The sequence below is a fragment of the Neopelma chrysocephalum genome, unplaced genomic scaffold (assembly GCF_003984885.1).
Source record: "Neopelma chrysocephalum unplaced genomic scaffold, ASM398488v2 Primary Assembly neopelma1_72, whole genome shotgun sequence".
Lineage (NCBI taxonomy): Eukaryota > Metazoa > Chordata > Aves > Passeriformes > Pipridae > Neopelma > Neopelma chrysocephalum.
This window is the reverse complement of record NW_020897732.1, coordinates 1658304-1686262: the sequence shown is the minus strand read 5'-3', so window position 1 is coordinate 1686262 and position 27959 is coordinate 1658304. Positions and strand designations below refer to the sequence as shown.

Sequence of the window (27959 nt, the reverse complement as noted above, 5' to 3'; positions counted from 1 at the left end):
TGACTCCTAGGGAAGCTATCTTCTTTTTATTTTCCTTATTTTCTTTTCCTGGAAAAACAACACAACTCAGTTGTATGAAAATAGGCCATTCAAAAGAGTACTTGAAATGTGTCAGAGTGAAAGTATGGGTTGCTATGGCTCATGAGAATTTGATGATACCAAACATACTTATTAACAGTTTATTGGCTGTGGCACATATCTGTGTATAGCCATCAGCTAGAAAACGTCGTAAGCAGAGGAAAAAATACCTTCCTGGGAGGGACAGTGCTGATTTTCTTAAACGGAACAATTTTTTTCTCTTTGCAGACATCTGAAAATATGGAACTTTTAGACTGTTCTTAGGAGTGCTAAAGCTCTCTGTTATTATGCTACTGAAAACTAGTGGGCCACTTCTGTAGGTAGATTTACAAGTGAATTTTAAAGCACAGGTTTGCAGAGTGTTATGTAATGCTGCAAAAGCAAACTGAATTCGGGAGAGTTATCAAGGGAGTTAAAAAGAGGGAGTGGGGAAAATGTGTTAATTGTGGCAGAGAAAGTGATGTTTTTCTTCCATTGAAATTCTTTAACAGATTTTCAAGCAACATATTTGTGCAAAGCAATCATTACTTCAGAGGAAATGCACAGGCCTTGGGTTTTTTTGCTCCAGATGGGCAATTTTTCTAGTTTTTAGAGATTTAGTACTTTATAAGTAGTTAAAATTTAGTTTAAAACAAAACCCCAAACTTTTAGAGATTTTTAGTGTTTGATTATAAGGAAATTAATGATCGTGACTCACAAAAATTAATAGAGTTGGTATATGTTTTTCTACACATATAATGATTTATTATACTAATCTTATATTAACTAACCACACAGATATATTTTGTTCTTTAAAATAGTATTTAGTATGTGATGCCCTGTAATAAGTAAATAGCTTCATAATTTGATAGCAGTGTCATACAAAAGATCAACCCCTTAATAAGGATGAAGGCTTTGCTTTAAGCTGTTACAGCATGTATTAACATCTTTTTCAAATGTTATGTATTAATTAACCCAATTTAAGTGTTGTCTGTAAATCTTGTAAGAACACTGTTTAGTAAGCAAGTTTAGAATATTGCTGAGATTGTCATGAGTGATGAAAAGAAGTAATTTTTTTCCTAATGTGTGAGTATGTAAAAAGAGGGAGAGAGAAAGTATCTTTAGGGTTACAAAAAAAGAGAAAATAATTGTAAGAAAAATAATAACTTATATTGACTATTTGAATTTTATAGGAATCATCAACTGCTTCTAAGACCAGCTTTCCTGAAAATGAGTCCTCTCCTTCTTCACCAAAGCATCAAGCCACAGTTAGTATGCAAAGTGTTTAAATAGATAAGTAGATGTTGTAGAAACTGGGCTATTCATGAGTAGAGAATTGAGGGTAAGCCTTCTTGTTGTTGGGAAAAATAATGGGATAAAACAATTTGAAGGCTTTACATTTTAAAAGGAATGCTTTACATCCAACTCTGCTTTCAGGAAATAATGTAAATTTCTTTGGTTTAAATGCAATTTAGTAATACAAGATTAAATTAGAAATTCACCGTGGAATAAAGTTATGTCTAATTATGTAGAACTTGGTTTACTTTCTCCAACAGTTACGTCTTCTCATCTAACAGATTCCCCCTCTTCACAGTATCCCTCACTGTCAGTAGTCAGTAATAGTTTGTAGTACTTGATATCTCTAATTTTGACTTGATTCAGTCTCCTTAAAGATACAGAGGACTTGGCATAAATAAACTATGTCCTTATGATTTAGTAAAATAATTAGTAGGTGAAAAACCTAAGCCTGTCAAATCCGTTATGAATGTTTAATGGATTTTTTAATATCAGTTTATATTTTAAATGTGATTCCTTTTTTAACAGCAGGGAATAATTAAAAAAATTAAGGTTTTATCCTTTTTATTTTGGAACTGTACTACAGCAGTATTGAAATAAGTAACTTGATCAATTTTACCAGCCCTTTAGTAGGAACCTCAGGGCATTAAAGGCACAACTTCTCTCATTTCATTCTTACTCTGCATGCGGGGGAATGGTTCTCTGGCATATTCATGATAATCTTAGAACTCTTCAAACAGTTTTTCATAATAAAGTAAACATTGTTTCTTGAGCAAGCATAGTTGATAGCCTTACACAAAAGCAACTATTGCTGCATGTGATACAATTTCTCTAAATATGGCTCAGACCTTGCATTTCTAAACTTGTGTTTTTCAGAAAAGCTCACTACTACTCTAGATAACAGAAAAAAAAAATCCATATTTTCTTTAACTATCACCTGGGATTTAAATATTCCAAAGAAAGCTGGTAAATTTTTGAGTATTTTGATCCTTAACTTGCTTTCCACTTGTTTTTCCCGATTACATTAATTTTCCCGTTAGTACCCCCTAGTGTTGCTGCTAAGTAGGGCATTATGATACTTTTGCTGAATAGCTCTTCTGTGGAGCACCCCACTGGTCCCATCATGAGTAATTTATTAAAACCATAATTTATTTCAGAAAGTACAGGTTGCTCAGTCACCGTAAAGGATGGTGAAAGGCTGTTCTGCTTATTAAAGCCAAAGGTTTGTTAGAAGGGTGCAGTGCATAGGACTGCATGGATCACAAAGTCATCTAAAGAATGGGGTAATTTGTTTGTTTGGCTTTTAGAGGGTGAGTGAGGGAAGGGACTCACTTCTTCTATTGAAAATATCAGTTTTGGAAAGTAATGCATATATCTGATCCACCAGCTAAACACCTTTGTCCTTTAACATATCCTTTCTGTATTTTATGTGCTGGGTCTGAAATATGTAGGTAAAATTTTTTAAAGTTCATGAAAAACAGATCTGTGTCTCTGGTAAGAGTGTTGTCATGGTATTCCAGCAAAAAAAGTTTCTTCAATATAGTATTCTGCAGTCAGGGTCCACTTAAATTTGAGATTTAGAGGAGAATGCTGAAGATTTATCTTGTGTTTTCATTTTATCTAGAATTGAGATAATTTTTTTTAAGGATAAAACTAATTTGGATACTTTCACTAGTTGATTGTTTCAACTAATAACTTAGTTCATAAATGAAGTTAGAAACTGTTACTGAAAAGGAATTGGTTAAAAAAATAATGTAATATTCTTTTAACACCATTGACTGGGATGACAGGAGAAAATTATAGAATGTGATAACTCATCTTGAGATGATGGTATAAATTAATAGTTTTACTTTTTATCCTAGAATGCTTTTTCAAATGTTCCTTTATATTATTTTTGCACAGAAACTAGAAATACTCACTCCAGATATTTGAAACCTGCAAACACCCTTCTTGTTCAGCAGTGTTCTTTTTCCACCCGTCTCTGACTGATCTCCAAATTTTTTAGTAGGCATACTAATATAGATGGTTTTCATCAACAAGACATAGCTGAGTAGTTTAAAATTCTAATATTTTCCTTGGGGATAAGAAAAAGAATATCAAAGAAATGTTTCTCTCATCTATTTTTAACATGAATATGTTAGTATTTTCATGCACTTCAACCATGTTTTATTTAAAATATGAAATTGTGTTAAAATTACTTGAAGAATTTGTCAGGGAATTTAGGCTGTTTGTCAACCTTTTTTAGTAAAGGACAAAAACACTGATGTGCTATTACAGAAATAATTACAAATTTACGTTCGTAATTTCCACTGTCTACTATCACAAATTATTTAGTTTGGCTTGTCCAAATAACCTAGGTCTTGATGAAGGAAAGCTTTTTACCCTCTGAATGGTAATGAGTACTTCCCCAGAGGAATTTTGATTTTGCTCATCTCTGCATATTTAAATATGCTTAAAGACAGTTTCTTGAAGTTGTTGCATGGATAAAGATGGCTCCTTGCCAGCAATTGATTATTAGGGGGATTGAATTTGGTGATGTGATGTTAATAGAATCAGATTTTCTTTTATATTTCTTATGTCTTACTCTTATCTTACAGGGCCAAGAAAAGTATGGTTTATTAAATGTGACAAAAATTACAGAAAATGGGAAGAAAGTTCGGTAAGTCTTGGACTTCTAGAAGTGCATGTGCTTAAGGTTTGTGTAAGGTCATTTATGTTAGGACAGCATGCTGGGATTTGCAGCTTCTTACTTTTTGTCTGAATTTGCCTTAGAGGCTTTCGTGTAGGACACAGTGTTAATCTTATCCCATGTGTTTCTCCCAGTGAACTAAAGATAATGGACTTCAGAGAGCCGGAGGCTCATGTGTGCCAGGACTTCACATAGGGCAGGGAATTCATGAAGGTGTATTGAGGAGAGATAGCTTTTTAAAATGGGATTGATTGACTGATCTAAGAGCAAATCTGTATAGGCTATAGACTGTTTTGTTCTTTGGATAGAATTGGTGTAAGAGGAGCTTTCAGAGTTTCACTCGATGTCCTGTAATTTCCAAGAAGTGTACATGCCATGTGCTCCCTAATTCTTCCTTCACTCTGCATGTGAAGGGTTTGAAGCAGTGTAACACCCGACATCAGTCTCACTGTAGGTGATGAGTGACCTCATTTCCAACTTCCTTTCTCTGCCTCCCAGGCAGGCATTTGCACTATAAATCATGATGTGTAATCAAGTAGTGCTGGCTAACATATATTTCTGGTGTTTTGCAGAGTCAATGGAAAATACTGCATAAGTGTGGCACATCCTCAGATTTAATTTAGGTTTACTTTTTGCCTTTTTTGCCTTTTTTTTGTTTTAATTTAATCTTTTACATCTAATATTGTGTTACCTCTAGTTCAGTGTTTCTGAGACTTTTGATACATGAACAATGCTTTTCCTGAGGATTAAATAATCAACACTCAGCTGATATTCTAGAGCCACCCTGACCTAGTCCAGTGGAGCTGAACAGCACATCTGACCTCTAGTTTGGTTCTACAGAGATGCTCCGAAGAGCTCAGTGGGACAGAGTGGACAGTGGCTTATGTAAGCTGCTACTGGTGCAATATACTGTCACCATTTCTGTTGCATCTGTTGGAGTCACTGGTCTGGATTATTGCTGCTGTACAGAAAAATGCAACATGTCCACCCTGTCACTTTGAGAGCTGCTGAGTCATAATTTATGTTTGGATAATGGGGATAGATATTCAGGGCTTGTCAAGACTTTTGTTTTTTTATTTTTTTTTTATAACCTCAGGAGGGCAGGTCCTCAGGCATAAGATCAAATAGACAACTGAAACAACTCATTTGTTCTTAATTTCCTTAATTTTTTTTAGATTTTCAGCAAATATTTTGTTGCCAATGTAAATAAACTTATTACATAAATATGGGACACTTGCATTTGAGATGTGATCAATGAATTTCAGAATTGTGCAGTACTTATGCATGATCTGTTAAGTACACATTAGGCTGAGCGTTCCAGATTAGCCCCTTTGAAATTGTAATTGCATGCTGTTTCTCCTGGTGAACTGCTTCCACTACTAATTAGCTTTGTTTGATTTAGACTTCGATGGTCAGGCTGAGACTGTTAACATACATTCCCTTCTACAAATATGATAGTAATTAAGATTTACTGATGCCACTAATGACTGTATATGCGCTTAAGTATATTAACATACAGGTCAGCTGGGCAACAATGATCGACAGTTTAAATATCTACTTTCAAAGTCAATTTATTTTGTTTGTTTACAATTATTTACAGAAAGAATTGGATGTCATCATGGGCAGTGTTACAAGGGTCCTCACTGCTGTTCACTAAAACCCAAGGAAGTGGAACTGGCTGGGTAAGCTCAGGAACAACCCCCACCCTCACTGAAGTGTTAGTCATGTAAAGCACAATAAATTAAAGCTCTCTTATTTGTATGGCCTAGATACCAATATATATACACCTAATTTAGAAAAAATAAGAGTGTGTTAGTTGGCAAGAAAATAGTTTAATGTAACAACTATGATGTAGCATAAGAAGGAAAACAGTTGTACTTCTGTGTCTATATTTGACAAGTAAGAAACTGATAAAGAGGTCTTCAGGTGCCCTGTAGGCTTGAAGTCTTCACTCCAGAACAGATATTTTTGTGTTCCTTATTAATGTGTTTGTCTGAACAGTTTGTTTGTTTTACCCTTCTTGGATATCTTTTCATAAACTCTAAGTAGTTATGAATATGATACATGTAATAAAATAGTCTGATGCTTGGCTTCTTGTGTTGGCCTATTTGAGTGATGTCATATTGTTGTCTTGTAATTTAGTCTTTGTCTTGCTGGATTCCATATCTTGGTTTAGACTGCTTAGTGCATGGCAAGTACTTGTTTCTATTTTGTTGCCTGATGAAGACCTCAAGAGAAACATCACATTGAAGATGATGATTATTCAGTTTTTTATGTCACCTCTAGGGTAATAGCACAATAATTAAATTGGCTATATTTATCCAGCTACATTCCTACAATAATAGGTATAGAAATGGCTCTTTATCTGTGCCTTACTTACCTACTTTTGAAGGTCTGACATTAAACTCTGTGGACCTCCTGCAATAACTAAAGACAGGCCAGATTCAGTGTTAGTTATTTTGGTGTATTATCATATGAATTCCAGCAAAATTGCCTGTTAAAAATAATGCTATCTTGCTGTTCTTTACTGATTTTTCTACTTGGCTCACTTTCTCTTGCTCTTCATTTTGGGTAGTGAATTGGAATTGACAATTCTTTTCTATAGCATTGAATCCACTTCAGAGCTGTAAATATAATATTTTTCCCTCTTCTGCAGAAGGGGTGGTTGGAAAAATTGAGCGAGGATGGATAAATGAAATTTGGAGTAGAATAGAGAGGGTACAGTTGGCCAAGATGGTCAAGCAGAGGGAAAAGAAAGGAAGGAAAAAACATAGAGGTGAAAATCATGTGAGAAGGTAAATTATGCTTTATGGTAGGAAGTGGATTTTGGTGACTTCTACAATTTACTTTTATAGCTAAGGATCCAAAAAGTATTTTAGTTTTATAGGTGTAAATATGCTTGTTTAGAAAGTAAAACATTTTGTCTGAATAACTAGTCAAGTTCCAGAGTCTCGATTACAGCTACTAATAGTCTTCATCCAAATGTAGCTGTAGATCAAAAAAACTTTTTTTCAGCTATATGTTGATATCATTAAAACACACAATGCCAAAGTGTTCATGAAGCTATGGTAATGTTATGGGTGATGTGTGCCCAAATGAATTATCCATAAAAGATAACCAATAAGCAGAGTTGCATGGTTTAGGGGCACCAGTGTAAGTTGTATTACACCATCCAAGTGTAGTCATTTGGTGGGAAAAATAAAAAGACATAAATTCTTTTGATGATTTAAGTGGAGCAAAAGTACCATAGTCACAATATTTTTGTGAGACTCTGTCAGTTATGTGTACTATGAAGTATTAGAGTAGGGTCAGCAAAAGGAGTATCAACAGTATAAACAGAATAAAGTGAAGCTGGAAATATTGAGTGAGAAACTCTTTCAAGGGCCGAATGTTGTGTATCTGCATACTCACAGTTGGCTTTGTAAATAATTAGGTATTCGGCACACACTCTTTTTGCTCTCTGTAGGAAATTTTTTGGGGGTATTAAAAATTCCACCTCCCCTCTCAAACTTGGTTCTGTGTGCATATTTTAATAAGGTGAAGTCAAGTCTAACAGTTTGACATAAAAAATTACATTTCTTATTCATCTTACAAGCAGAACATTTATTTAGCATTCGTCTAGTGATTGATATAACCATATCTTCTTTTTTTGTGCATTGTTTTGTGACTTCATCACTTTTCTTCCTTTTTCTCATCAAGTCATTTTGCCAAGTGGGCTCAATTCCTGAGCTCTTGCTCTCGCTGCTTTCTTCTTGGAAAAATGCTCTCAGTCGTCGACCTGCTGTCACCTATGTAAACTCTGCCCAAGTTTCAGCTATCACTGTATGTGTTCTTGTTGCATGCCTCTTGTCACTGTAAGGCTATTTGCCACTAATCCTGAAAGTAAACTTGAATTTTTCCAAGATTTAGTTTTGACACTTCATATAACACCTCACATATCTTGTTTGCTGTTTTTGAAAGTCATCCAAGGGGAAAATTAACACAAGTGTATTGCAATAATCCTGTAATTGTTCTGCTGGAACAAAGCAGAAAGTGTGTCTGGTTCATTGGTGCCAGAATTACAATCCCAAATTTGCCTACTATTTGAACCACTAGTGCCTTGACTAATAAGCAGCATGATATGGTTAGTTTTCTAGCAGATATTTTATGTCTGATTCTTTCTAACACAACTAATTTAGAATCTTTGTATGGTGCCTATGATAACTTTGATACAATGATGTAACTGTTGTTTCATAATTTTAGCTAAAACTGGAATATCCATAAATGTAAATGTTATGCATAAAGAGATGAAAGAAAAAGAGCACAGAGATATTTTTGCTATATTCCACATATAGAAAACTGATGTAAATTTTGTAGGGCTCTTTTTATATATAATTTAAGCATCTGTAGTTATGTTTTGAAGTCTAGATGCCAAGCACAGAAGTGCTGCTTATCAGAAAATCATAAAATGTTTGTAGCTAATATGGTAGCTTGTTGCTCAAGGTGAATGAGGAGGAATTTATATATTAATACTAGTGTGAAAAGTAAGTTCTGAAGCTCCCTTACCAGCCACAAAGGAGCATCTGTCTCCTCAGCTTTCTTTCTGCACTCCATCCTTGGGTGAGCAGGACTTGGAATTAAAACATTCCACCCAGATCTAATTAGAAATAGAATTACAAGAAAGCCAGGTGTCATTTGCACATCCAAGGACTTCCCATAAATAACATCCAGTTCTGTTTCCAAAGAATGCTGGAATATGTCACAGTACAGACTGTGTGGCTTGTCCTCTGCAGGTGTTCAGGACTTAAGAGAAAATTCTGAAAATTATCCTATTTATTCATGTCAATATACATCTGTCCTTAAGCTGCACAGCATCTACTATATCCACAGCAAAGAAAACACCCTATTCTTTCTGAAAAACAAAAGTTATCTCAGCATAAGCACATCCTGTGACTGTTTTTTCTTTTTAAAAAAAGCTGTCAGAAGTGACTGTAGGGACAGCTTCATATCTAAGACAGCTGGCAGCACCACATGTAGACTTCTCCCTCTTTCCTTCTCACACTGCTGCCCTTTCCAAACTTTCAAGACAGCTCAGAAGAGAAATCCGGTAAGGATAAGGTGTCTGCTCAGTAAGAGCTGAATTTATCCTGACTGGTGCTGACTGGGTAGTACACTGTTTTGAGAAAGCAGACTTAATGTCTGTGTGGCAGCAGTTGCAAAGGGAAAGGCTTTCTTTTACTTCTGTCAGCAGAATCTACTTGCTTCAGGAGGGTTCAATTGCCTGTAGCTGACCTTTGTAAGCAGAGTGTCTGAGCAGCCCTGTTCAGGACTTGCTCCTGGAAGCTTTCAAAGAGGGAAATAGCTGCTGGCATCTCATTTTCATAGACCCAGGAACAGAAAAGAGCCTTGACAGGAAAGCTCACAGGAGAGCCTGCATGGTAAACTTAAAAAGTCCTGGAATAGAAAAGTTAAGTATGTGATAATTATGTAATATATTGGTATATCAGAAGAGCTTTGCAGTGAGGCTGAATTATTTGCATGGGTTTACCTACCCTTGGATCTCACGCAGCAATTTGGCCACCATTTGAGTGAAAAAGTGGGGGGAGACTTCTTCTTTTTTCCCCTTTCTTAGCTTCTAGTTTTTGCTTTCTTCTGTGCTTCTCTGAAATGCTGGAGTCAGGCCAAAATGATGGGTGGAGTGTAAAGGTGTTGGAGGTAGTGCTTGTGATCTCTCAGCTGTGGAGTTCAGCAAGTAAAGTATTGGAGGGCTTTCCTTTTGTTTAGAGCAGCAGTGACTCATATTTTTGCTGTTGTTGTTTGTTCACTTCACCTGTAGCAGGTCCTCTCCTCCTCTCCTGTGCTGCTCAGCATCATCTGGGTCGTGTTTTTAACTAATCATACGCAAACCCTCCCCACCCACAGTCCCACAGTGGACTTTGGCACCAGCTTCCTGCTCTCTCCAGTGCCAAACTCTATAAATTGATTTGGATTTTTTTTCCAACACGCAGCAATATTGATCTAGGCTGCCAGGAAGTGCGTCTGGGACACTTTTGTTGTGTGTGCAGCAGTTATGTGACATTCTCTTGAACAGGCAGCTGTTGCAAGAGCCATAGTGGCCCAGAGATTGTTCCTGTGGACTCCACTGCTGAGCTGGACCTCTCTCAAAAGCTCTACTATAATTAACAAGAAATGTTCTTATTTGAGGTATCTGAGATTTAAGTTAGAAAGGGAAAAGTGGTGGAGGTTTTTTTTCCCAAGTGCTAATTGGCATTGGGTAAATTAGAAATACTCCCCTTCTCTGATATTTCAGGGGTAAAATAAAGAAGTTAAGATGCTACTTTCCATTCAACACTTCATTGCCCTTAGGACTCAAGGCGGGGAGATTTTTCAGTGGTAAACAGCCTTTCTAAAACACAATTAGCATTAATTAACATCCATGCTGGGAATTTAATCAGAAGCAGCAGATTAGTCCTGTTTTCTGAACCATTTTTTTTCTCCCCTTGGATATGGCTGTTCTTGTACAGGCTGGAAACTTGTGTTTGCAACAAGGAGCTTGTCCTGGGGCTTAGGTCCCCCAGAGCTGTCACAGGAGCAGCATTCACACATCAAAGACTTCTTAAAGGAATAGAAAGAGCCTTTCTGATGGAGCAAATGCTACAAGCTTTCCCTGGAACTACAACATTAAATTTCTGTGCTATAACTCAGTGACTTAGAGCTTTTCTTGTTCCATATTTTACTCACAATTAAAGCTTTTTGTTCTTATGGGCCACTGAATTGATTTCCTTCAGGAACTGCATTTCAAAGCTACGTGGTGTATGTTGAAATCCTAGTGAAAGTACTTTATTTAAAAAAATTTAGATAGCTACCATAGATGTAAAAGTAGTAGGTAAAAATAGCTCCCTGATGTTTGCTTCCAAATTGTTTGAAGGGTTACTTGTGGGTTAAATGTTCCGGGGTTTTTTTTGTTCATTGCTTTGGTTGTTTGCTGTTTATTTGGTTATTTGCTAGTTTAGTAGCTAGACAGTGAGTTCTGCTTACTTGGTAGAATATACCTCAGTATTGCAATGGAAAAACTACAGAAAAATATAAAAGCATTGGGGCGTAAATGTTTTAAAAAAAATAATAAATAAAAATGTGTAGATAAACTGAAAGTGTTTCTTCGGTGTGGAGGGATGTGATTTCTGTCTAGCAAACCTACTGTCTGGTTTGATTTTTGGTTTTATATACAACCACTGATTAAGTGACAGAATGTTTGGGGTTTTTTTTGTTCAGTTACTTATTAGCTAGTTTTGTTTAAAGCTTGTGACTATCTTGATTAAAATCAAGCTACAATCAAACGCTGTTTGGACTTCTACCATTTCTGATAGGGAATAAAGCTCTGCTGGAATCTGATCAGCACTTAGTTATGGAATTTTGAAGGCTTTAATTTGAGCAGCTTGTAATAGATATGCTTACAGGGTGTTCAGTGTAAGGTTTTTTGTTTTCCTGGTATCATGCCTGTTGATTTGTGGCAAAGTACTGTATTTGGGTTAAGTTGTATAGACTGTAAATAACAATGTTGTATTTAGGGGATTGCCAGATTGTGTACCTGTAAGGAATTTCTTTGTTTTTAAGTTTGACATAATTGTTCCTGGTTTTTTCCAGAAGTTTGGTGTCAATCAGTCTAAGCCAGAATTTACAGTGGATCTCAAAGGGGCGTTGATTGACTGGGCCTCAAAGGACAAATCCAGCAAAAAGAATGTTATTGAGGTGAATTATTTCATTTAAATGAAGAAATCTATGCACTTCAATTATTGGTGTTAAGAGGTTTTTTCTAAAATTAAAATCAAACCCTCAAAAAAATGTTTTTTATCCATTTCTACCAGCTTAAATGTATATGTTGTCTTTAGTACCTGCAAGAAACGTCCATTTTAAATATTTCTATATGGGATAGGCTTTTCAATTTTAAGCAGATTGTTATTTACTGTTTTCACTGTAAGTGTTCTTGAGTGGCTATGTATTATCTAAGTTATGCCAGGGAGAAGTTTAATTTGATTTGGATAATTTCACTTTTGAATTGTAGTGTGTTTATGAATTCTGATGATATCTGTTTTTATTTCTTTAAAGCTAAAAACCCGCCAAGGAACTGAGCTCTTAATTCAATCTGATAATGATGGCTTTATTAATGAATGGTATAAAGTTCTTAACTATACCATCAATAATCAGGTATGTATTTGAGTCATGAAGGCTCTATTTTCAAGGTAATATTATTTAGTAAACTGATTGATGTAACAACTTCTAATGCTCCATGTACATCTTCATTTACTGATCTTCTTGAGAGTGAGCAGGAGTTTGAGGATATGGTGACGAGTGAAATATAATTAATAGTGGCAGAGGAAGAAAGATGGTCCACTGGATTAAGAGAGAGAAAGCGTGGGCTGACCTCCATCTCAGAAATGAACTTGCTTTTATGGCCAAATACTTGTCTGTCTCAGTGACCTGAAAGGTTCTGACAGAGAGGGAATGAAGCAGGGAGGATGGTTGAGGGAATACTTCGTGACACATTTGTCTGCATTTGATAGTGCTGTTCACTTAGTAAGGCTGCACTAAAGTGCAAATTAAAAGTCCTGGCAAAATGCTGTATTATCTCTTCCTGTCTGACTGCATAGTGCCAACTACTTAAGTATCAGAAAATGCACGAGCATTTGATCTTGACATTGCCAAACAAGAAGAACAATTTTTTAATTCAGAAGAAGTTGGAGGAGATCTTGGGGAAAATATTCCTCTCATATCAAGTTTTACTTCATGTGTATTCTTATTTTTTAATGGTTACAGACTTGGCTGCTGCCTATTATCTCCGTTTATGTTGCTTTCAATGCCACTCAGTGGCCTTCCTTTCTCTTGACTCTGATGTTTTTCACATATGGCTGTTTTCCACCAAAACACAGCAGGCTAATATGAATAGTTCAGTTTCTTTCCGAGTGCTCGTGGTTTAGGTTTCTAATCTGCTTTCTTGTGGTATGAAAATGTCATGACCCCTTAATAGGCAGGCGAGGCAGTGACTCAGCAACAGCCTTCCATCTGGCCTGTGTAACACCACTGGGGCCACTTCTTCCCTGCTTAAATGTGAATGGAGATGAAAAGGCTGAGATATGCTGAGATGTGAGTGAGATACTACATGTTAGGTTGAGGAAGTGAATAGTCGAATAAGGAGAGTTTTATCAGCACTCTGGAAGAAATGGTGATGTGTTATTACTGCTGGGAGCTGGTAGCCGAGAGACTCAGGATAATAAGGCATAAGTTAAAGTATGTCAGACTACCTGATAACTTGGAGCACTGAAGCTTTGGGTACAAATATCCATTAGATCTAAAGCCAGCTTTTAATTTTGGAAAGCTTATGGTAATAGTAGCTGTGAATATTTTTCCTGTGACCAAGGCACTAGTTCCTAGTGTGATGAGATCTTCCTCAAAAGAAGGGGCAGATGAGATTCTTTTCTCTTTGCTCCTTTGCTGTTGTGGCAATATGCTGTGCAAGAGGAATAGCTACCTACAAAGGATGTGACAGCTCTTTTTTGCATACAGAAATTTCCAAGTTATTTGATTAGATTTGTTACATAATACAAATTAGATACCAGGTGATTTTTTTTTCCCAGAGCAGTTACTAGGTTTAAAATATGTGAATCCTAAAGAACTTCAAGACCTCATGAAGAATGGTGGAGGATCCTTGGGGACATGAATTGGGCAGTTGAATAAATTGGTCTTTGTGTAAGAAGGCTATCCGAAGTTTTCGAAAAGGAACAAGAAATGAAGGTGTTTAAAGCCAACACCTGCCCTTTGAGTTAAAATGCAACTTAGTCAGTGAAGTCATGCTGCTACTCACTGAATGCTCTGGAGTACACAACTGCCTTATTTTTAAAAGGTCCTTCCTTGTAACAGAAGGCACTCTACAGTCAGATTTTGGTAACTGTGTAGGCAGTCCAGTTCACTTCAGTAGAAGTGAAGTAAGAAAAAAATGTGGGTTTGGAAGGGAATATGTTGTTCTGAAACTCGAGGAAGTTTCTTTTCCCATCTCCTGATGTGTAGTCATGCACATAGCATAGGTATGAGGCTGCAGATGTACAGATTACTCGCCTCCACACTTCAATGTGATCTACACTTTCACTTGACAGTGTTTAATGAGAATATGCTGAGATAGCAGTAATACAGGACAAGAATTTTAGGCAGGGGTACATCTAGTTTTTCAAAGTGAATTCAGTGTATGTTTTGATGGTAATAAATTTTCCAATTGGTAGCCCTAATTTCTATAAAGAAAATTTTAGTTACAGAGATAAGAAATTAGGTAAATGCTCTAGAAGTGTTCAACTCTAATCAGTCAGGCATTTTTGTAGCAGACCATTAAATAGCTGATGTTTGTCTATTGGATTTGGAAAATAAATCTAACCAAAAATAATTTCTATTGTTTATTGGTTGATGTAATGAGGTGTTATCGTGAAGGGCTGGTTGTACTTTGTTCTGTGTCCAGCAAAACTTTCTTTATTGAGCCTTATGATGAAACAGTGTTTCTCGAAGTAATTCACTCTGCCAGAAATAGTATCATCTCTGAAGATACATTTAGCACCTAGAGTTCAGGAAAGAACCAACTGAATATTATTATGGGAGGAAAAGTTATGTATTGTAGAACTGTCTACAGGAAACCTGTGTGTTAATGCTATACTCTGTGAACTGGCAAACTGATCACTGTGTATGTATCTTCTTAAATCTAATAGGTAATAGAGTCTGATGAACCATTAGAAGATGAGGTACCAGATTCTCCTGGAGTGGAAAAACAAGACAAAGAGAAAGAGAAGGAGAATAAAGACTCTAAGAAACTTCGTTGTGAGTTGAAATCTTTTCATTAATTGTTTTTAGCAATGCCAGTTTTCATTTTCTGCATCTTCATTATTATGTGTAAATAGGGAAGAATTCAAAAGGACAGATAAAAATTAAACTACTCAGGTTTGGAAACAGGTTTTTATGTAGTTTATTCTGCATCCTAGTGCCATTTGGTAAATTTTCTTCCATGTTTTATTAATCAAATTTTTAAAAACAAGTGTGAAATGTCTGTATCTTCTATTGTATAAAACATTAAAAATGGGAAAATAAGTGGTGGTGAAATGAATTATTTTTGAGGTGGTGTCAAATGCACAGAACTAATTAGGTGTTTGTTTTATCTGACTTTTGTAAATAGTTTTGAATAAGAATTCTTTTGTTGATCTGATTATAATAGTTTTACTTGACTTTTATCTGGGACACAGCATCTATAATATTTGCACTGTTAGCTTAAACTGCAATTTCACTAAGTTGGTAATGATATATTGGCTGATTTAGACAAACTAAACATTTTTAATTACAACTTCAGGATTTTGGAGCTAAATTTCTTTAAAATGCAGAAATTAACTTCCTGTGCACAGAAAAATTAATCAGGCAGAATGTTTTTGTATTTACCTTCCAAGTCTTATATGTAATTTTCAAGAAAATATTTATTTCTTTCAAAAATTGCTAACCTAATGAGACGCAAGACAGGTTTGCAAACATAGCTGTATTTTTAAAATTCCACATCAATTCCTTATGTAAGCTACCATCTAGTTGGCTTTGCAGGTTTTTTGTGGCAGGGTTGTCTTAGTGGTTTGAAAACTGGATTATATTTACAAGGAGTTCCAAAAAATTAAGGTAAAAATTGTGGATGCATTGCAAATTTGAATGGCTTTTTAATGTATTTTGGAGCTTAATTTTTTTTTTTTTTTTGGTGATGTTGGTTTTTTGGCTGATAAATGCAGTGTTGGTTCTGTGGCTAGTAGTGCCAAATGTGTTTCTCTTTTCAGCAGTGAAAGCACCTAGCAATATAGATTCCACAGATCAGAAAAAGACCAAAACGAAGCTCAAGAAATTTCTCACACGGCGCCCTACGTTACAAGCTGTCCGTGAAAAAGGCTACATTAAGGGTAAATGAACCTTTTTAACAGAGGAAATAATTTGAAAAGCTGAGTTTTGTAGTTCATGTGTAAAATGGGGGTTAAAATGGTCTAGTTCCAGAGTAAAATACATGTGTATAGTTTGTTTAACAGAAGTTTTGGATGTATAGTGGAACTGGTGATTGACTGTTGTACTTCTGAGCGCTGCTACGAGCCATTAAACTGCACAGGGGTTTATGAGCAACGAGCTCTCCTTCAGCTCACTGCTGGCAAAACTGCAGTGAAAATTGAGGGCCTAGGAGCCCATTTGGACTCGGACTCTATAGCTAAGAAGCACTGCATTTCACTCTTCTGAGCTGGAAACTACAGATAGCTGACCATCACTTGTGCATGTAAGGGAAAGAAAAGCCCTTTGGGTACAAAGCTGGGTCCATGTGCTCACCTGTTTCACAGGGTTTTTTAGTCTGTGTGGAACCAGACAATTGTACCATCTCATAAGAAATGAGATATTTAGGCAAACCAGGATAAGGTTAAAGGAATCCTAACTTAAACATTTTTCCCCTAACGTTTTTTTGAATGTATGCATTGTTTTGTTTCACAAACAATGGATCTTACAGATACTCTTGAATCAAAGTTATGAAAGAATTGATTTCCTTTTGTCACGCTTGTAGAAACTTTCAGAGAACAGTATTTGCACAGGTTTAAGTTGATTTGTTTGTGTAAATTATTGACTTGGTACTCACTGTAAAACTTCATTTATTTATTTATTTGTATGCTTTAGCAGGACTTGTAGATGGTGCTCTACTAGGGTCAAAATAGCATATGGGTAGGCAAATACCAGAACAAATCCTACTGTAATTTGCCTAACTACATACTTTAACAGGTGTGCTTCTGTTGCATGTGGTGTTTGATATATTTGTGTATCTGCAAATATAATATAACTGTAAATGATGGAAATTTTGTTTGGGATAAGGAGGCATTATTCCTAAACTTCGACATTTTACTCTGCTTTACAGCTTAGTATTCATGTCATGGCTCAGTGACGTAACTTCTGACATTAGCAAAAGTAAACACTAAGCCAAGTTTAATTTGTACATGTGCGTGCTAATGATTGGATTTTTAATAAAGATGTTAAGGAATGAAGAGTTTGTTTTTATTTAAAAGCATGGTGTAAATTTTAAAAGTTGGATCTGCACTGTACAGTTTTACATTTGCTGCATGAATGAAGAATACAGAAGTCTTTATTTAAAAGACCAACGTACTTTTGTGGCTGCTACAGAACAAGCTTAGTAAATGGAAAGCTTGGCAAACCCAGTATGAGCAGAAAAAATAGTGAAAAGTTCTAGAAAAAAAAATCCATTTGAAACAGCATGCACTAAGTGGAGAAGTAACTGTGCTAAAGTTTTGTCACATGGAAAAGCCAAAGTACAGAAGTTACTTTTGAGATAAGAAGAAAAAATATTATTCCTGTGTATGTTGAAATTAATAAAGTCAAAGGCAATTGTAGCAAATCACTTTGTTACATGCTACTATTTTCTTCTGCTACCTAATCTGCACTGCTTTACCTGTCACAGCTGCATGCTAGCCTGGCTTTCTACTGTGTGCACTTTTTCAGTCCTTTGCTACTGATTCTGCTTATACAGCTGGCTGCATGAGTAGCTGCAGCAGGGCTCCAGGTGGTTTGGACCACTGGCCTTATATGTATACACTAATAATATCATTAAATGCCCATTTTCATACTGTGTAATTGGTTTGGTGTGCTGCTTGGATTTCCCAAAGCAGTTGTCAAGATGCAAGAGTTGTTAATGAATCTACTTAAATTACTAAACATGAAAAATGGAAATGAAGTAGATACTGTGCATGGTGTAAATGCAAGAGCAGTCTCTGCAGAAGCTCTGAAGCAAGATATACTTCATTCTGGGAAGATGGCCACTTACATACCTTATTTAACAGGTTAAAAAACCAACCAAACAAAAACCTTTTTCCCTTTAAGAGTGTGAGCTTTGCTTCTCTGTCTCATGCATCTGAACAGAGGAGGCCATCTATTATTTGATCGTCTTTGATGAAAGCCATAGAAATGGGTCTATTAAAGGGTTTGGTGATACCATAATTGAAATGAGAGGAATCAACGTTGCTGAAATTCACTGAGATGTTGCAAGATTCTCTTCTCTGCCCAAGCTGCTTTTGATTTTGCTCCAGTTTATGATAGAAAACACTCCCCCTGGATTCTGTAGTTTTTAAAACAAGATTCAAATTTATCTTTGACCATAAATATCTATATTTAGATTCTGACCTTGCAGAGAGTTTGCCTATGCATGGTCACATTTGTATCCATTCAGAGCTCTGTAAAGGTTTTTTTACAAATCTATGTCAGAACTTAAAAATGTTAGAAGACTATACATTAAATTGATCCATATTGCTGTGTTAAATAGTAGGTTCAGTGAAAGAAATTTTATAGGGTTTTTCCCCAAGACATGCCTAAAGCTTTCACTCTAGTTAAAGTTTATTATCTCTGTTCACATTTTTAACAAAGATTACAATAAATATATTTTGAAGTCAGAACAGGAATAGAGTGTAACAGGACACGTTTGAATCCATTGCATTTCTCATTACATTATTAACTGTATGACTCTTACAAGTACCACCTGATGGGTTAAAATTATTTCAGTAGCAAAAGTTCCTTATTCAGAGGCTCACATTTATGTAACTGCTGACACTCTTTCTTACTGGGAGCTTTTTCTCGCTGGGAGCTGCTGCAAACTCTTTTCAAAACTTTCCTATTTCCACTCCAATACTGTGACAATTTTATCCAGTAGTCTTTGCTCTTTGTAGAGGTTTGTTTTAACCTGAACTAGTTCTGTCACTTGATCCCTGTTCCACTGTAAATCAGTCTCTTTACTTGGTTCCAGATCAAGTTTTTGGTTCAAATCTCACCAGCTTGTGTCAAAGAGAAAACGGCACGGTGCCAAAGTTCGTGAAGCTGTGCATTGAGCATGTTGAGGAACATGGTATGGTTGAAGTTTTTTGTTTTCAAATCTCTCTTGCTCACCACTCTTACCTAATTTTGAATGTTTTAATCTTAAAATGCTGTAGAGTTATTTGGGGAAAACAATCTGAAACTTGTATCTGTAGTTAGCATTGGGTTTTCAAGAATGGGGACATAGGTGGAATCCAAAATGGGAAGAGGGGAGGAAATCTTATATTTGAGCAACTGATCTGCTTCAGTATATTTCAAGCTGATGAGAAGGCAGGACAGCCTCCTGGCAGCAAGGCTCTAAGGAAAGAGGGATTACAAGAAGTAGTAGAAGAGCTCAGCCCATCAAGTTTCTTCTCAGATTAAAAGAGAGAAACAAAATGCAACCAACCATTCATTTTTCGAAGGTTTAAGCATGCTAACAATCACTTCTATTAAAACTTCCTTGAAACAAACTTCTTGGAAGAGGCTGTGTTCCTGCTCTGTATACACAATGACTGCCAGAAGATGAGTCTATCAGTTTGATGCCCTTCAGCTGGTTACACTGACTGCTAAATTTTATGCAATTCTGGAGATTATCAGTGCCCACACATTGACTCAATTTTTCTTTGCTTTCATTGCAAATAAGTGTCTCCTACCTAATAACTGAGAAAACTTTGAAAGCTACATGTGACATTCTGGGCTGTCTGCTGTAAAGGAGATCTTCAATTGTTGTTGAAAATATGTTGGTTGTGACTCCTGACATGGCTGTAGTTTCTGCTGGTTTTCTTGCTTGTTTCTTGCTGTTGTCATTGCCCTATCTCTTGGAAAAGATGACTGAGAGGGGATTATGGCATCTCCATAATCATCATTCAGGTATATTCCAGTCCGTTAATCTGAGAACGTTCTCTTGAGAATCAGGGTAAGTGTTACAGGGGGAATACATGTGAATTCTAAGACATCTTCCATGGAAACTTCATTTAGGATTTTGTTGCAGCCTGTAGAACACTTTCTCAATGCTGTTACCTTATGGTCTGGGAGGGGAAAAATAACTGCTTTCATTACCTTACTCCAGTTTGACAAACTGACACCTTGCTTGTGACAGCAAGTTTTATTCCACCTGTGATCTGCAGGTTGTAAGAAAGAGGTTATTTTGCTTTGTTCCTTTTTTTTTATTTTTTTTTTATTTTAAAGACAGGACTACAGTGAAGATAGAGAAGTTTTCCTTTTTTAAATACCTGAGGGGAAGCTGACAGAAATGAACAGCTTTTTCCCCCCACTTCTCCAACTCTTCTTCATACTGCCAATACACTTCAAGTCAGTTCTTTCTGTAAAGGAATGACTAGTGGATTATGGGGAAAAGGGATATGTCAGATGGTGCTGGTAACTGTGCTCTGTTGCATCAGACAACTCCGTGAGGAGCTACAGGGACTTGCAGGTATTCTGGCAACACTCACCTGCTCAGTGGCACTGACTCACATGCTGCATTCAAGTGACTCTTTAAATAAATTCCTTACCTCCTAATCACTGCTGAGTAACTGCAGTAACAACCACAGAGACACAGTTTTCTTCTTTTCTGGTTGAGTGTGCAATCCTTTAAGGCAAGGGCTTACCCATTTTAGTGTTGTAGGCTGTTGGGTAGCTCTGTGCATGCACAGCATTCCTTGTCTATGCAAACCTGGTCACTTGACAACTTTGAGATGCTCTCTATGCATGACTTGATTGGATTTCTTAACTATACGTAAAAAAATTGAATATTGTTTCCACAAAATACTTGGTTCTTGCATGTTGGACTCCCATGTATTCCCTGCCCACCCACCAAGAGCATCTTAAACAAGACATAACGAGTCTCATTGGGGAAACTTGGAGCTGTTGCCTCATTAATACTTGCATAGGAAGTTCTAGAGACCACTTTGAACTTGGCCCTACCAAACCCATGTCAGCAAATTAAACCTCTTCTTATAAACCCTGCCCATCAAAAAAAAACTAGTTTAACTTTTTTCCCCCCTTTGTTACAAGGTGGGTTTGTTTTGTTTTTAATTTTGCTGAGTAGACCTATAAAGAAGCAACCTAATGATTTCAGAATTCAAATATGCGTGAGGTATTAAAATGGATTTATCTCTTTGTTTCAGGATTAGATATTGACGGCTTATACAGAATTAGTGGCAATCTTGCAGTGATACAGAAGCTAAGATTTGCAGTCAACCATGGTAAGCTTCCTCCAACTGCATTACAATTGCATATATTTTCAGATGGTTGAAGTTCATAGAAAGCTCAGGAAAAAATTTTCTCTATAACTGTAGTATATTGTGAGAAATTACTGCCATCTTCAAAGTAAAGTTACTTCAGAATTGTGGAACTGAGTATGAAATATACACCACTTGAAAAACCCAAAAGCCTGGAGGCTTGGTCTCATGCCTCTCACAGAGGCATTACTAGAACAGAATTCTAAAGAAAGGTGGTAATAGAATTTGAGGAGAGGGGATTAATTCAGACAAAATAACTCCATACCTTATGGAAAAACAGCAAGCATGTTAACCTTCCACTAGCATTAAGATTGTACGTTGCTACTGCCTTTTAGTGTGGAGGGGCTTAACTCCTCTTCACCATGCTCTGTGTATAAAACCTTTTCATCTGGCAAAATCATAGTGTTTTGTTTGGTGCAACTAGGAAGGGGACAGTAGCCCATCCATAATCTGACCTCTCATTTTCTAATTGACAGGAAAAAATTTTGTGTTATGTCAGCAACTCCTGTTCCCTTCTGGAAAATGCGAGTGTAGAGGAGCTGCATGTAGTGCAGTAGGCAGAGTTTACCCATCTCTGCCTGTAGTGGTTGAGGTTTTGTATCCCTTTTTATGCTGCCACAGCTCTATATCCCAGAGTGGGTTACAGAAGGGGCTGAAATGGAGCAAGTCTTCACTGCTTTAAAAGCAATAAGTACAAAAGAAGAGTTAAGTTTATTTAAAACAAAAAAAAAAGCTTTTATAGTTAAATTATTAACACTAATTATTCATATTTTTCTCTCAGATGAGAAACTGGACTTGAATGACAGTAAATGGGAAGATATTCATGTCATCACAGGAGCTTTAAAGATGTTTTTCAGAGAATTGCCAGAGCCACTGTTCACTTACAATCACTTCAATGACTTTGTCAATGCAATTAGTAAGTCTGAAAAATATGGATGTGGTGTTTGTACGAGTTCTCCTTAATACATACAATTGTTTTAATTATTTTGGACATAAAAAGAATGTTTTGGTTATAAACGGCGGTAACTACCGTGGAATTGCCTGTCTGCAATGCAGGGGCCGGTCGGGAGGTGGCAGTGTCCTATCTCATATTGCCACTGCAAACCGTGGCTTTTATTCCCAGCCTGTTAAATTTTATGCCAAAGTTTTAAACAAAAATACTGAATTTTTGTTTGTATACCTCATCCTTTTGCAGAGCAAGAGCCAAGGCAGCGTGTCCCTGCTGTTAAAGATTTAATCAAACAGTTGCCAAAACCAAATCAGGACACTATGCAGGTACTCTTTAGACACCTGAAGAGGTAAGTAAGAGATAGAAGGAAAGACTTCGTATTGCTGACCCTCTCTTAAAGCTAAAAAATCTGATTGAAAGTACTAGATGGCTGTTTCCACTGCATTTTTATTTCCTATATTGGACTTGTTATGAGCAATATGTCAGTCTGTTTTCATATGAGCTTGCAGAGCACCAAATAGACAGTATGCTTCATAGTTGTAATGTTTACTGCCAAGCCCTTATGTTTGAGGGATTGTGAGAGGACCAGGAATAACATTTCAAAACAAAACTTTTGTAGAGAGGGGAATTACAGCAGCTGCATGTCCTAATAACAAAACTACTCATTAAATAAATACTATGACTAGTCTTTTGCTTTGGATTGTGTCTTTTTCTGTCATCCTATTAACACTGATAAGTCTCCTTTTGTGTATTTTTTTCTCTTTCAGAGTTGTAGAAAATGGAGAAAAGAACCGAATGACCTATCAAAGTATAGCAATAGTTTTTGGTCCAACCTTATTAAAACCAGAGAAAGAGACTGGTAACATAGCAGTCCACACAGTATACCAGAATCAGATTGTAGAGTTAATTCTACTGGAATTGAATTCCATCTTTGGACGCTGACGTTTTTCTTGAAGTAGAAGCTGGAAGTGATGAGTTGGCAGCAGTACTCCATCAGAAGGAATTATTTTATGTTTGTGGACCAAGCAGCAACTCATTTTTTGCACTTTTGGGGGGGGAAGAAACAGGAGAAATGTTTGACCACTTTAATGCAAATTAAAGACAACACTTTGGATTTCTTTGAGAAGTTCAATGTAAAAAGTGAATTGAAAAGTTTATAGTTTGCCTTTTTCAAGTAGCATTGGAAAAATGTAATATAGGTTCATACACTGGAGTTCTTGGAGAGTAAAGCCATTAATCTCAAACTGGATAATCTGGAATTTAATCTCAAAATTCTTCCACTTGGTAGGGAAAAGTCCTGCCAAATAGTATGGAAATATTCAGTGAAGTAACATCTTAAGCTTGTGTATTACAACCTACTCAGATCTCTATGACACTTTTCCAAGGGGTTTCTGCATGTGGTGACTGTCTTGGACTTGCGCTAACGGTTTGGTTTAGTTATTCAAATCTAATGCTTCACTTGGTATCTGCTGCCCCTTTTCCTTCCTTTTTTTTTTTTCCTTTTCCTCCATTTTTCTGTTGTTTTTTTTTCACTTCTCTTTCTTTCCTTTTTTTCCCCAGCAACCTGTCTAGAAGTTCTTAGCTGCTTCATAGAGCAGCACACTATTACACTATTTCAAACACTGAACTTGTAAGAATATCCAGCAATGGATATTTGTCTTATGGCATAACAGAAGTAATATTTAATAAACATGTTCATTTTTTCAGGGTATTTCTTGAGCTAAGTTTTGTGTTATACTGATCTAAATCTGAAGTCCTAAGTAAACACCGACTGTAACACTGTATTGAGTTCATGGTATAATGCTGTGGTAGTGGAAGTTCATTCGTGATGTAAATACGGGCTGTCCTTTTGATTCTTGTATATAATTCAGTCCCTGTATAGTTTAAGAACACTTTAGTCACACATTTCTAATCATGGGTAGATTAGCTACAGTAGCATAATGTTTCCAGTGGATGTCTGAGTTTCAGCAGGGAAACAGGTTATGGGGAGGGAGGGAATCTAACTGTGTGCACTTTTAGATGTTAATTACATTTGCAGGCAAATAACTGTAATGCAAATGGTACTGGAGAAATACTGAGTGTGCTTGCTAAATGGTTAATGCACTACAAGAGGAGCCTTTTAGGTTATTTAATATGTACAGGATACATTAGAAAAATGTATTATGAATTCTAACATCTACAAATAGTGAAAGTCATGTTTTGATAGATAGATAGATATTTGGTGGAATCCATGATGCTAAATTTAAGATTTTCTTTTTACATTAATGTAGAATAATTTGTAAAATTGGTTTTGAAAGATTTTGTTACAGGGAGCATGGTCTGCTGAAGATTTTTTTAAATGTATTTTTCTAGACTAACTGCTGTATCTGACATATTTGTTATGTCTAACCTGAATAAAGAAAACCAATAGTTCTTTTAGAGTTTGCCATTCGCACTTCAGACAACATGAACCCCCTTTAAACAAGACCAATGTATCTTACCCCTTAGCATGGATGGATACCACTTGTGGCAAAGACTTGTCACGCTGAACTAAAAGATGAATGCCTGCTTTATAACCTGACAATTTTAGGAACTTCCCAGTCCCTTTCTTTAACAACTGAAATTCTAACATAAGGTTCAGAGAGGGCAGAAGTAATTTATGGATATAAATTTACAGTCTTTAAAACACATCCTAGCGTGGAACCTACTGTACAGAAAGCAGTTACGTTGAGGAAGTGATTGTATGTCAGTAGCCTTTGATCTGCTGTGTACCTTCCACACACAGTCCTGGCTCACAGCAGAGGGGATGTGTGGTGACGCACTGAGGCGTAATCAGATGAATGGTACGAGAATTTCGTGAGCATAGGGCTTGCATGAAAAGTTTTTGGAGATAAACGAGAAGATTAGTTACCCTGTGGCTTTCTCAGTGTCTTCTTGTGGTAATGGTGAAGTCTTGTGGTTTGTTGCAAAGCGACCTGTGTGAGAGCTGTGAAAGCCCCATCTCCACGGTGTGTCATCACACCGGAGCAGTGCTGAGTGGCGACCGTGTCCCAAGGTACTGGAAAATACCGGCAAAGTTGAAATCTGTGGTTGTACATTGTTCAAATCCTTACTTGGCTGTAAAATAAGGAAGAATTCCCACTGCTAAATGAGAGGGCTTGTTCACCGGTCACCTTTTCTGTACGAGTGTTACCTTTTTCAAAGGAAGAATGCCTTTTTAAAGCAATTTGATAATGAGGATGTCACACTTTTCCTTGTATTCCCCCCAAATAAAGCATTTTGTTATTACAAATATATAGTATGGTTTTGTGCAATGTTCTTAATATTCTGATTTTTAGTTTGGGGATGGGAGTGTATTCTTTTTAATCGAAAGAGGTGTAGGTAAACACTTGAAACATTTGGGAGGAGGATGAAGTCCAATCTGATGGTACATTTGTTGTGACCAATTTAAAACTGTGTATGTCACCGCATTGGGGTTTTTTGCTGCTTGAAAGTTCTTGTCTTGTTCCTGCAGTTAGCGTTCTTTTAAATATTCAAAACCAGGGGTTTGCACAGACACAGCAGGGGAAAGCTATTTGTATTAGATGAAACATAGTTAATGTTATGTATTCCTCAGTTTAGGCTCTAAATCAGATTTGGTTTTGGCTTAAAACCAATTTAAGGCTTGAATATACATTTTTGAGGCCATAAGCACTCAAAGATAGTGGAGGGCCAACATCATATATTGCTGCCAGCTGAGTTTGCTCCAGCACTGGAGCTGTGTTCAGCTCTGTAGTTCAGCTACACAGCATTAGTACCAAGCAACTTGCAGACATGCTTGATCTGTACCAGTTATGGGTCTCTTTACTTTGAAGCTGGAGAGAGAAGTGGACACAAAAAGACAAGGCAAATATACAGAGTCAATTCATGTAAACTAATTTTTTTTTAATCAGAGTTGCTTGCAGGAAGCTTTATTTACATGCAAGTGGATAGGTCATGCTTACTGCCTGGGCCCTGGCTTTCCTCCCCATCTTTACAGAAATCCATGATAAATTCCCTTTGTACTGAACCCATTGTATCCAGGCAAGTGAATCCTCAACTGGCAGCCTCAGAGGGAAGGGAGTGTATAGGTAATACAGTATCAGTTTATTCCTATGAAGGACCCTGACTTTTTCCCCTTTAAGGAAAGAGCTTTATTTAGCCCTAAAGTAATGATATTTTCAGAATCAATTGGTTAATTCATAAGCCATACCGTAGAACAAGCACAGTAGGGCATTCTGCCGGGCCCAGGGGGAGGGACAGCATGTCTGATGAGGCCACTGCAGCCGCTGGGAGAGGAGAGCTCCTCTGAAGAATCTTAATTAGCCTCCACAATTGCAAAGTTTTGTGGGCAAGCAGCTGGTAGGACTGGATCAGGCCTTTACAAAAGTAGCCCTATGTGAATGTGGGACTTAAATGAACATCCCCACACCCCCCCTCCAGCTCCCCCAGCATTCTTGTAAACAGAGCACTTGTAAAACAAGCTCACACTGTGTAACAAACCAACATGAAAGACATTCAGAGGCAACTTGGCCTCTCAGTCCTTTTTATTGCCTTGAGAATTAAATGGCAGCTCTAATATTAGTTTCCTACAACTTCCCCAAATGGATTCAGTTCGGTAAGTACTCGGCTGCTACTTTGAAAAAATAAAAGATATATGTGTTGAATACATCTAACTCAGAACTGCAAAGTGGAACAAGCAGGGATAGTGTCAGTTTTATTTCTCTTGGAACCTCATCTTGCAGCTTATTGCACTAAAATAAAGTTGGCTGGGGAAGGGGAGAGAGATCCTTAGTGTGGGAATAAGTAAATGCAAAACGCTGAAGGCAACCAGACAAAGCAGGTGTGACAGACAAGCAAGATAGCAAAGAAACAGTCACTCAGAACTGCAGGAATCCAGGCCAGAGACCTGGGAGAGAGCCAGGCTGCCAAGAGTGTGGGTTGGGGTTGTTTTTTCTTTTCTCTTTTTCTTGTTTCGCACTTCTTACAATACAGATGAAGGCCTGGCTATATTTTTTAAGGATAATTTGCTCTGTAACCAGGTGGAGTTAAGTAACGTTACAAAATGGCAGTACCCAGCTTTCTCTGGCTTTTCTGGAGTGGCTTCTATGTGTGAACTCCTTAGGGGTGTGCTTGTGTCCAGCTTCACTGGATACGAGCACCTAAGTGCTGGAGTCAAGAACTATGTTGCTTCAACCAGCATCTTCACAATACAAAAATAAACGTGTTCTCAGTTTGGGACTGTTACTCTGGTGACATTGAGTGCCCTATCTGAGATCCAACCCTTGTGGCACCAGAACATGAGAAGCACTGTTACAGCCTCAGCACACCAGAGGAAAGAAATGTATGAAGCTGAAAAGTGAGAGTACACACAAAAAAATAAAGCTCCAAGCTAAACTATCTTCACAACTACTTTAGATTTGCATACACAGTACAAATCTGTTCAGAATAGTTTGTTTACTCATAGTATGAAAGAAACTGATGTCCTCTAAAGAGATAAATACCATAATTAAAAGCTGTCATTTCTTATGTCATGCATTGGAAGATACTCGTTAAACATTGGTCAGCTTGTCTGGTTCATCAAGTGCTGTGGCCAAACAGCTGGAATCAAACTACTGTCGATGTGTTTCCTGGCCACAGATGTGCCAGTGCTCACTGCCTTTACAAAGAGGGTGTTTCTGAGCTGGTGGTGGCTTGTTCGCTTCCTGCATGTGAGTGTCCTGACTAGTTACTTGTTCCAGTAAAGGAGTACCTAACCTAGAAACAGAACTGAAAATCACATTTCTCCAAGAAAATCTTTCCTATCAGCCTGGGCCGTGCTGTGTCTGCAAGCACTTGACCTGTCCCTGCCTGCTGCAGGGAC

The 27959-nt window shown here is 37.0% G+C and overlaps 1 protein-coding gene across 10 annotated transcripts in view; it reads left to right on the top strand.

Annotated features, from left to right (window-relative positions):
• ARHGAP12 (Rho GTPase activating protein 12) overlaps nt 1-25374 on the top strand; it is a 76242-nt gene extending 50868 nt beyond the window's left edge. For 3 of the 10 annotated variants that reach the window (XM_027686904.1, XM_027686900.1, XM_027686896.1), the window contains 13 exons: nt 1251-1325; nt 3951-4012; nt 5643-5724; nt 7742-7864; nt 11666-11770; nt 12128-12226; nt 14767-14875; nt 15862-15981; nt 18861-18959; nt 21037-21114; nt 21932-22066; nt 22346-22448; nt 22867-25374. In XM_027686904.1, the coding sequence (XP_027542705.1) occupies nt 1251-1325; nt 3951-4012; nt 5643-5724; nt 7742-7864; nt 11666-11770; nt 12128-12226; nt 14767-14875; nt 15862-15981; nt 18861-18959; nt 21037-21114; nt 21932-22066; nt 22346-22448; nt 22867-23041 (1365 nt within the window). In that variant the 3' untranslated portion in view covers nt 23042-25374. The remainder of the gene's footprint in view (nt 1-1250; nt 1326-3950; nt 4013-5642; nt 5725-7741; nt 7865-11665; nt 11771-12127; nt 12227-14766; nt 14876-15861; nt 15982-18860; nt 18960-21036; nt 21115-21931; nt 22067-22345; nt 22449-22866) is intronic. The other 7 variants (XM_027686905.1, XM_027686901.1, XM_027686903.1 and 4 more) reach the window with 4 other exon arrangements.
• Nucleotides 25375-27959: the final 2585 nt, after the last annotated feature.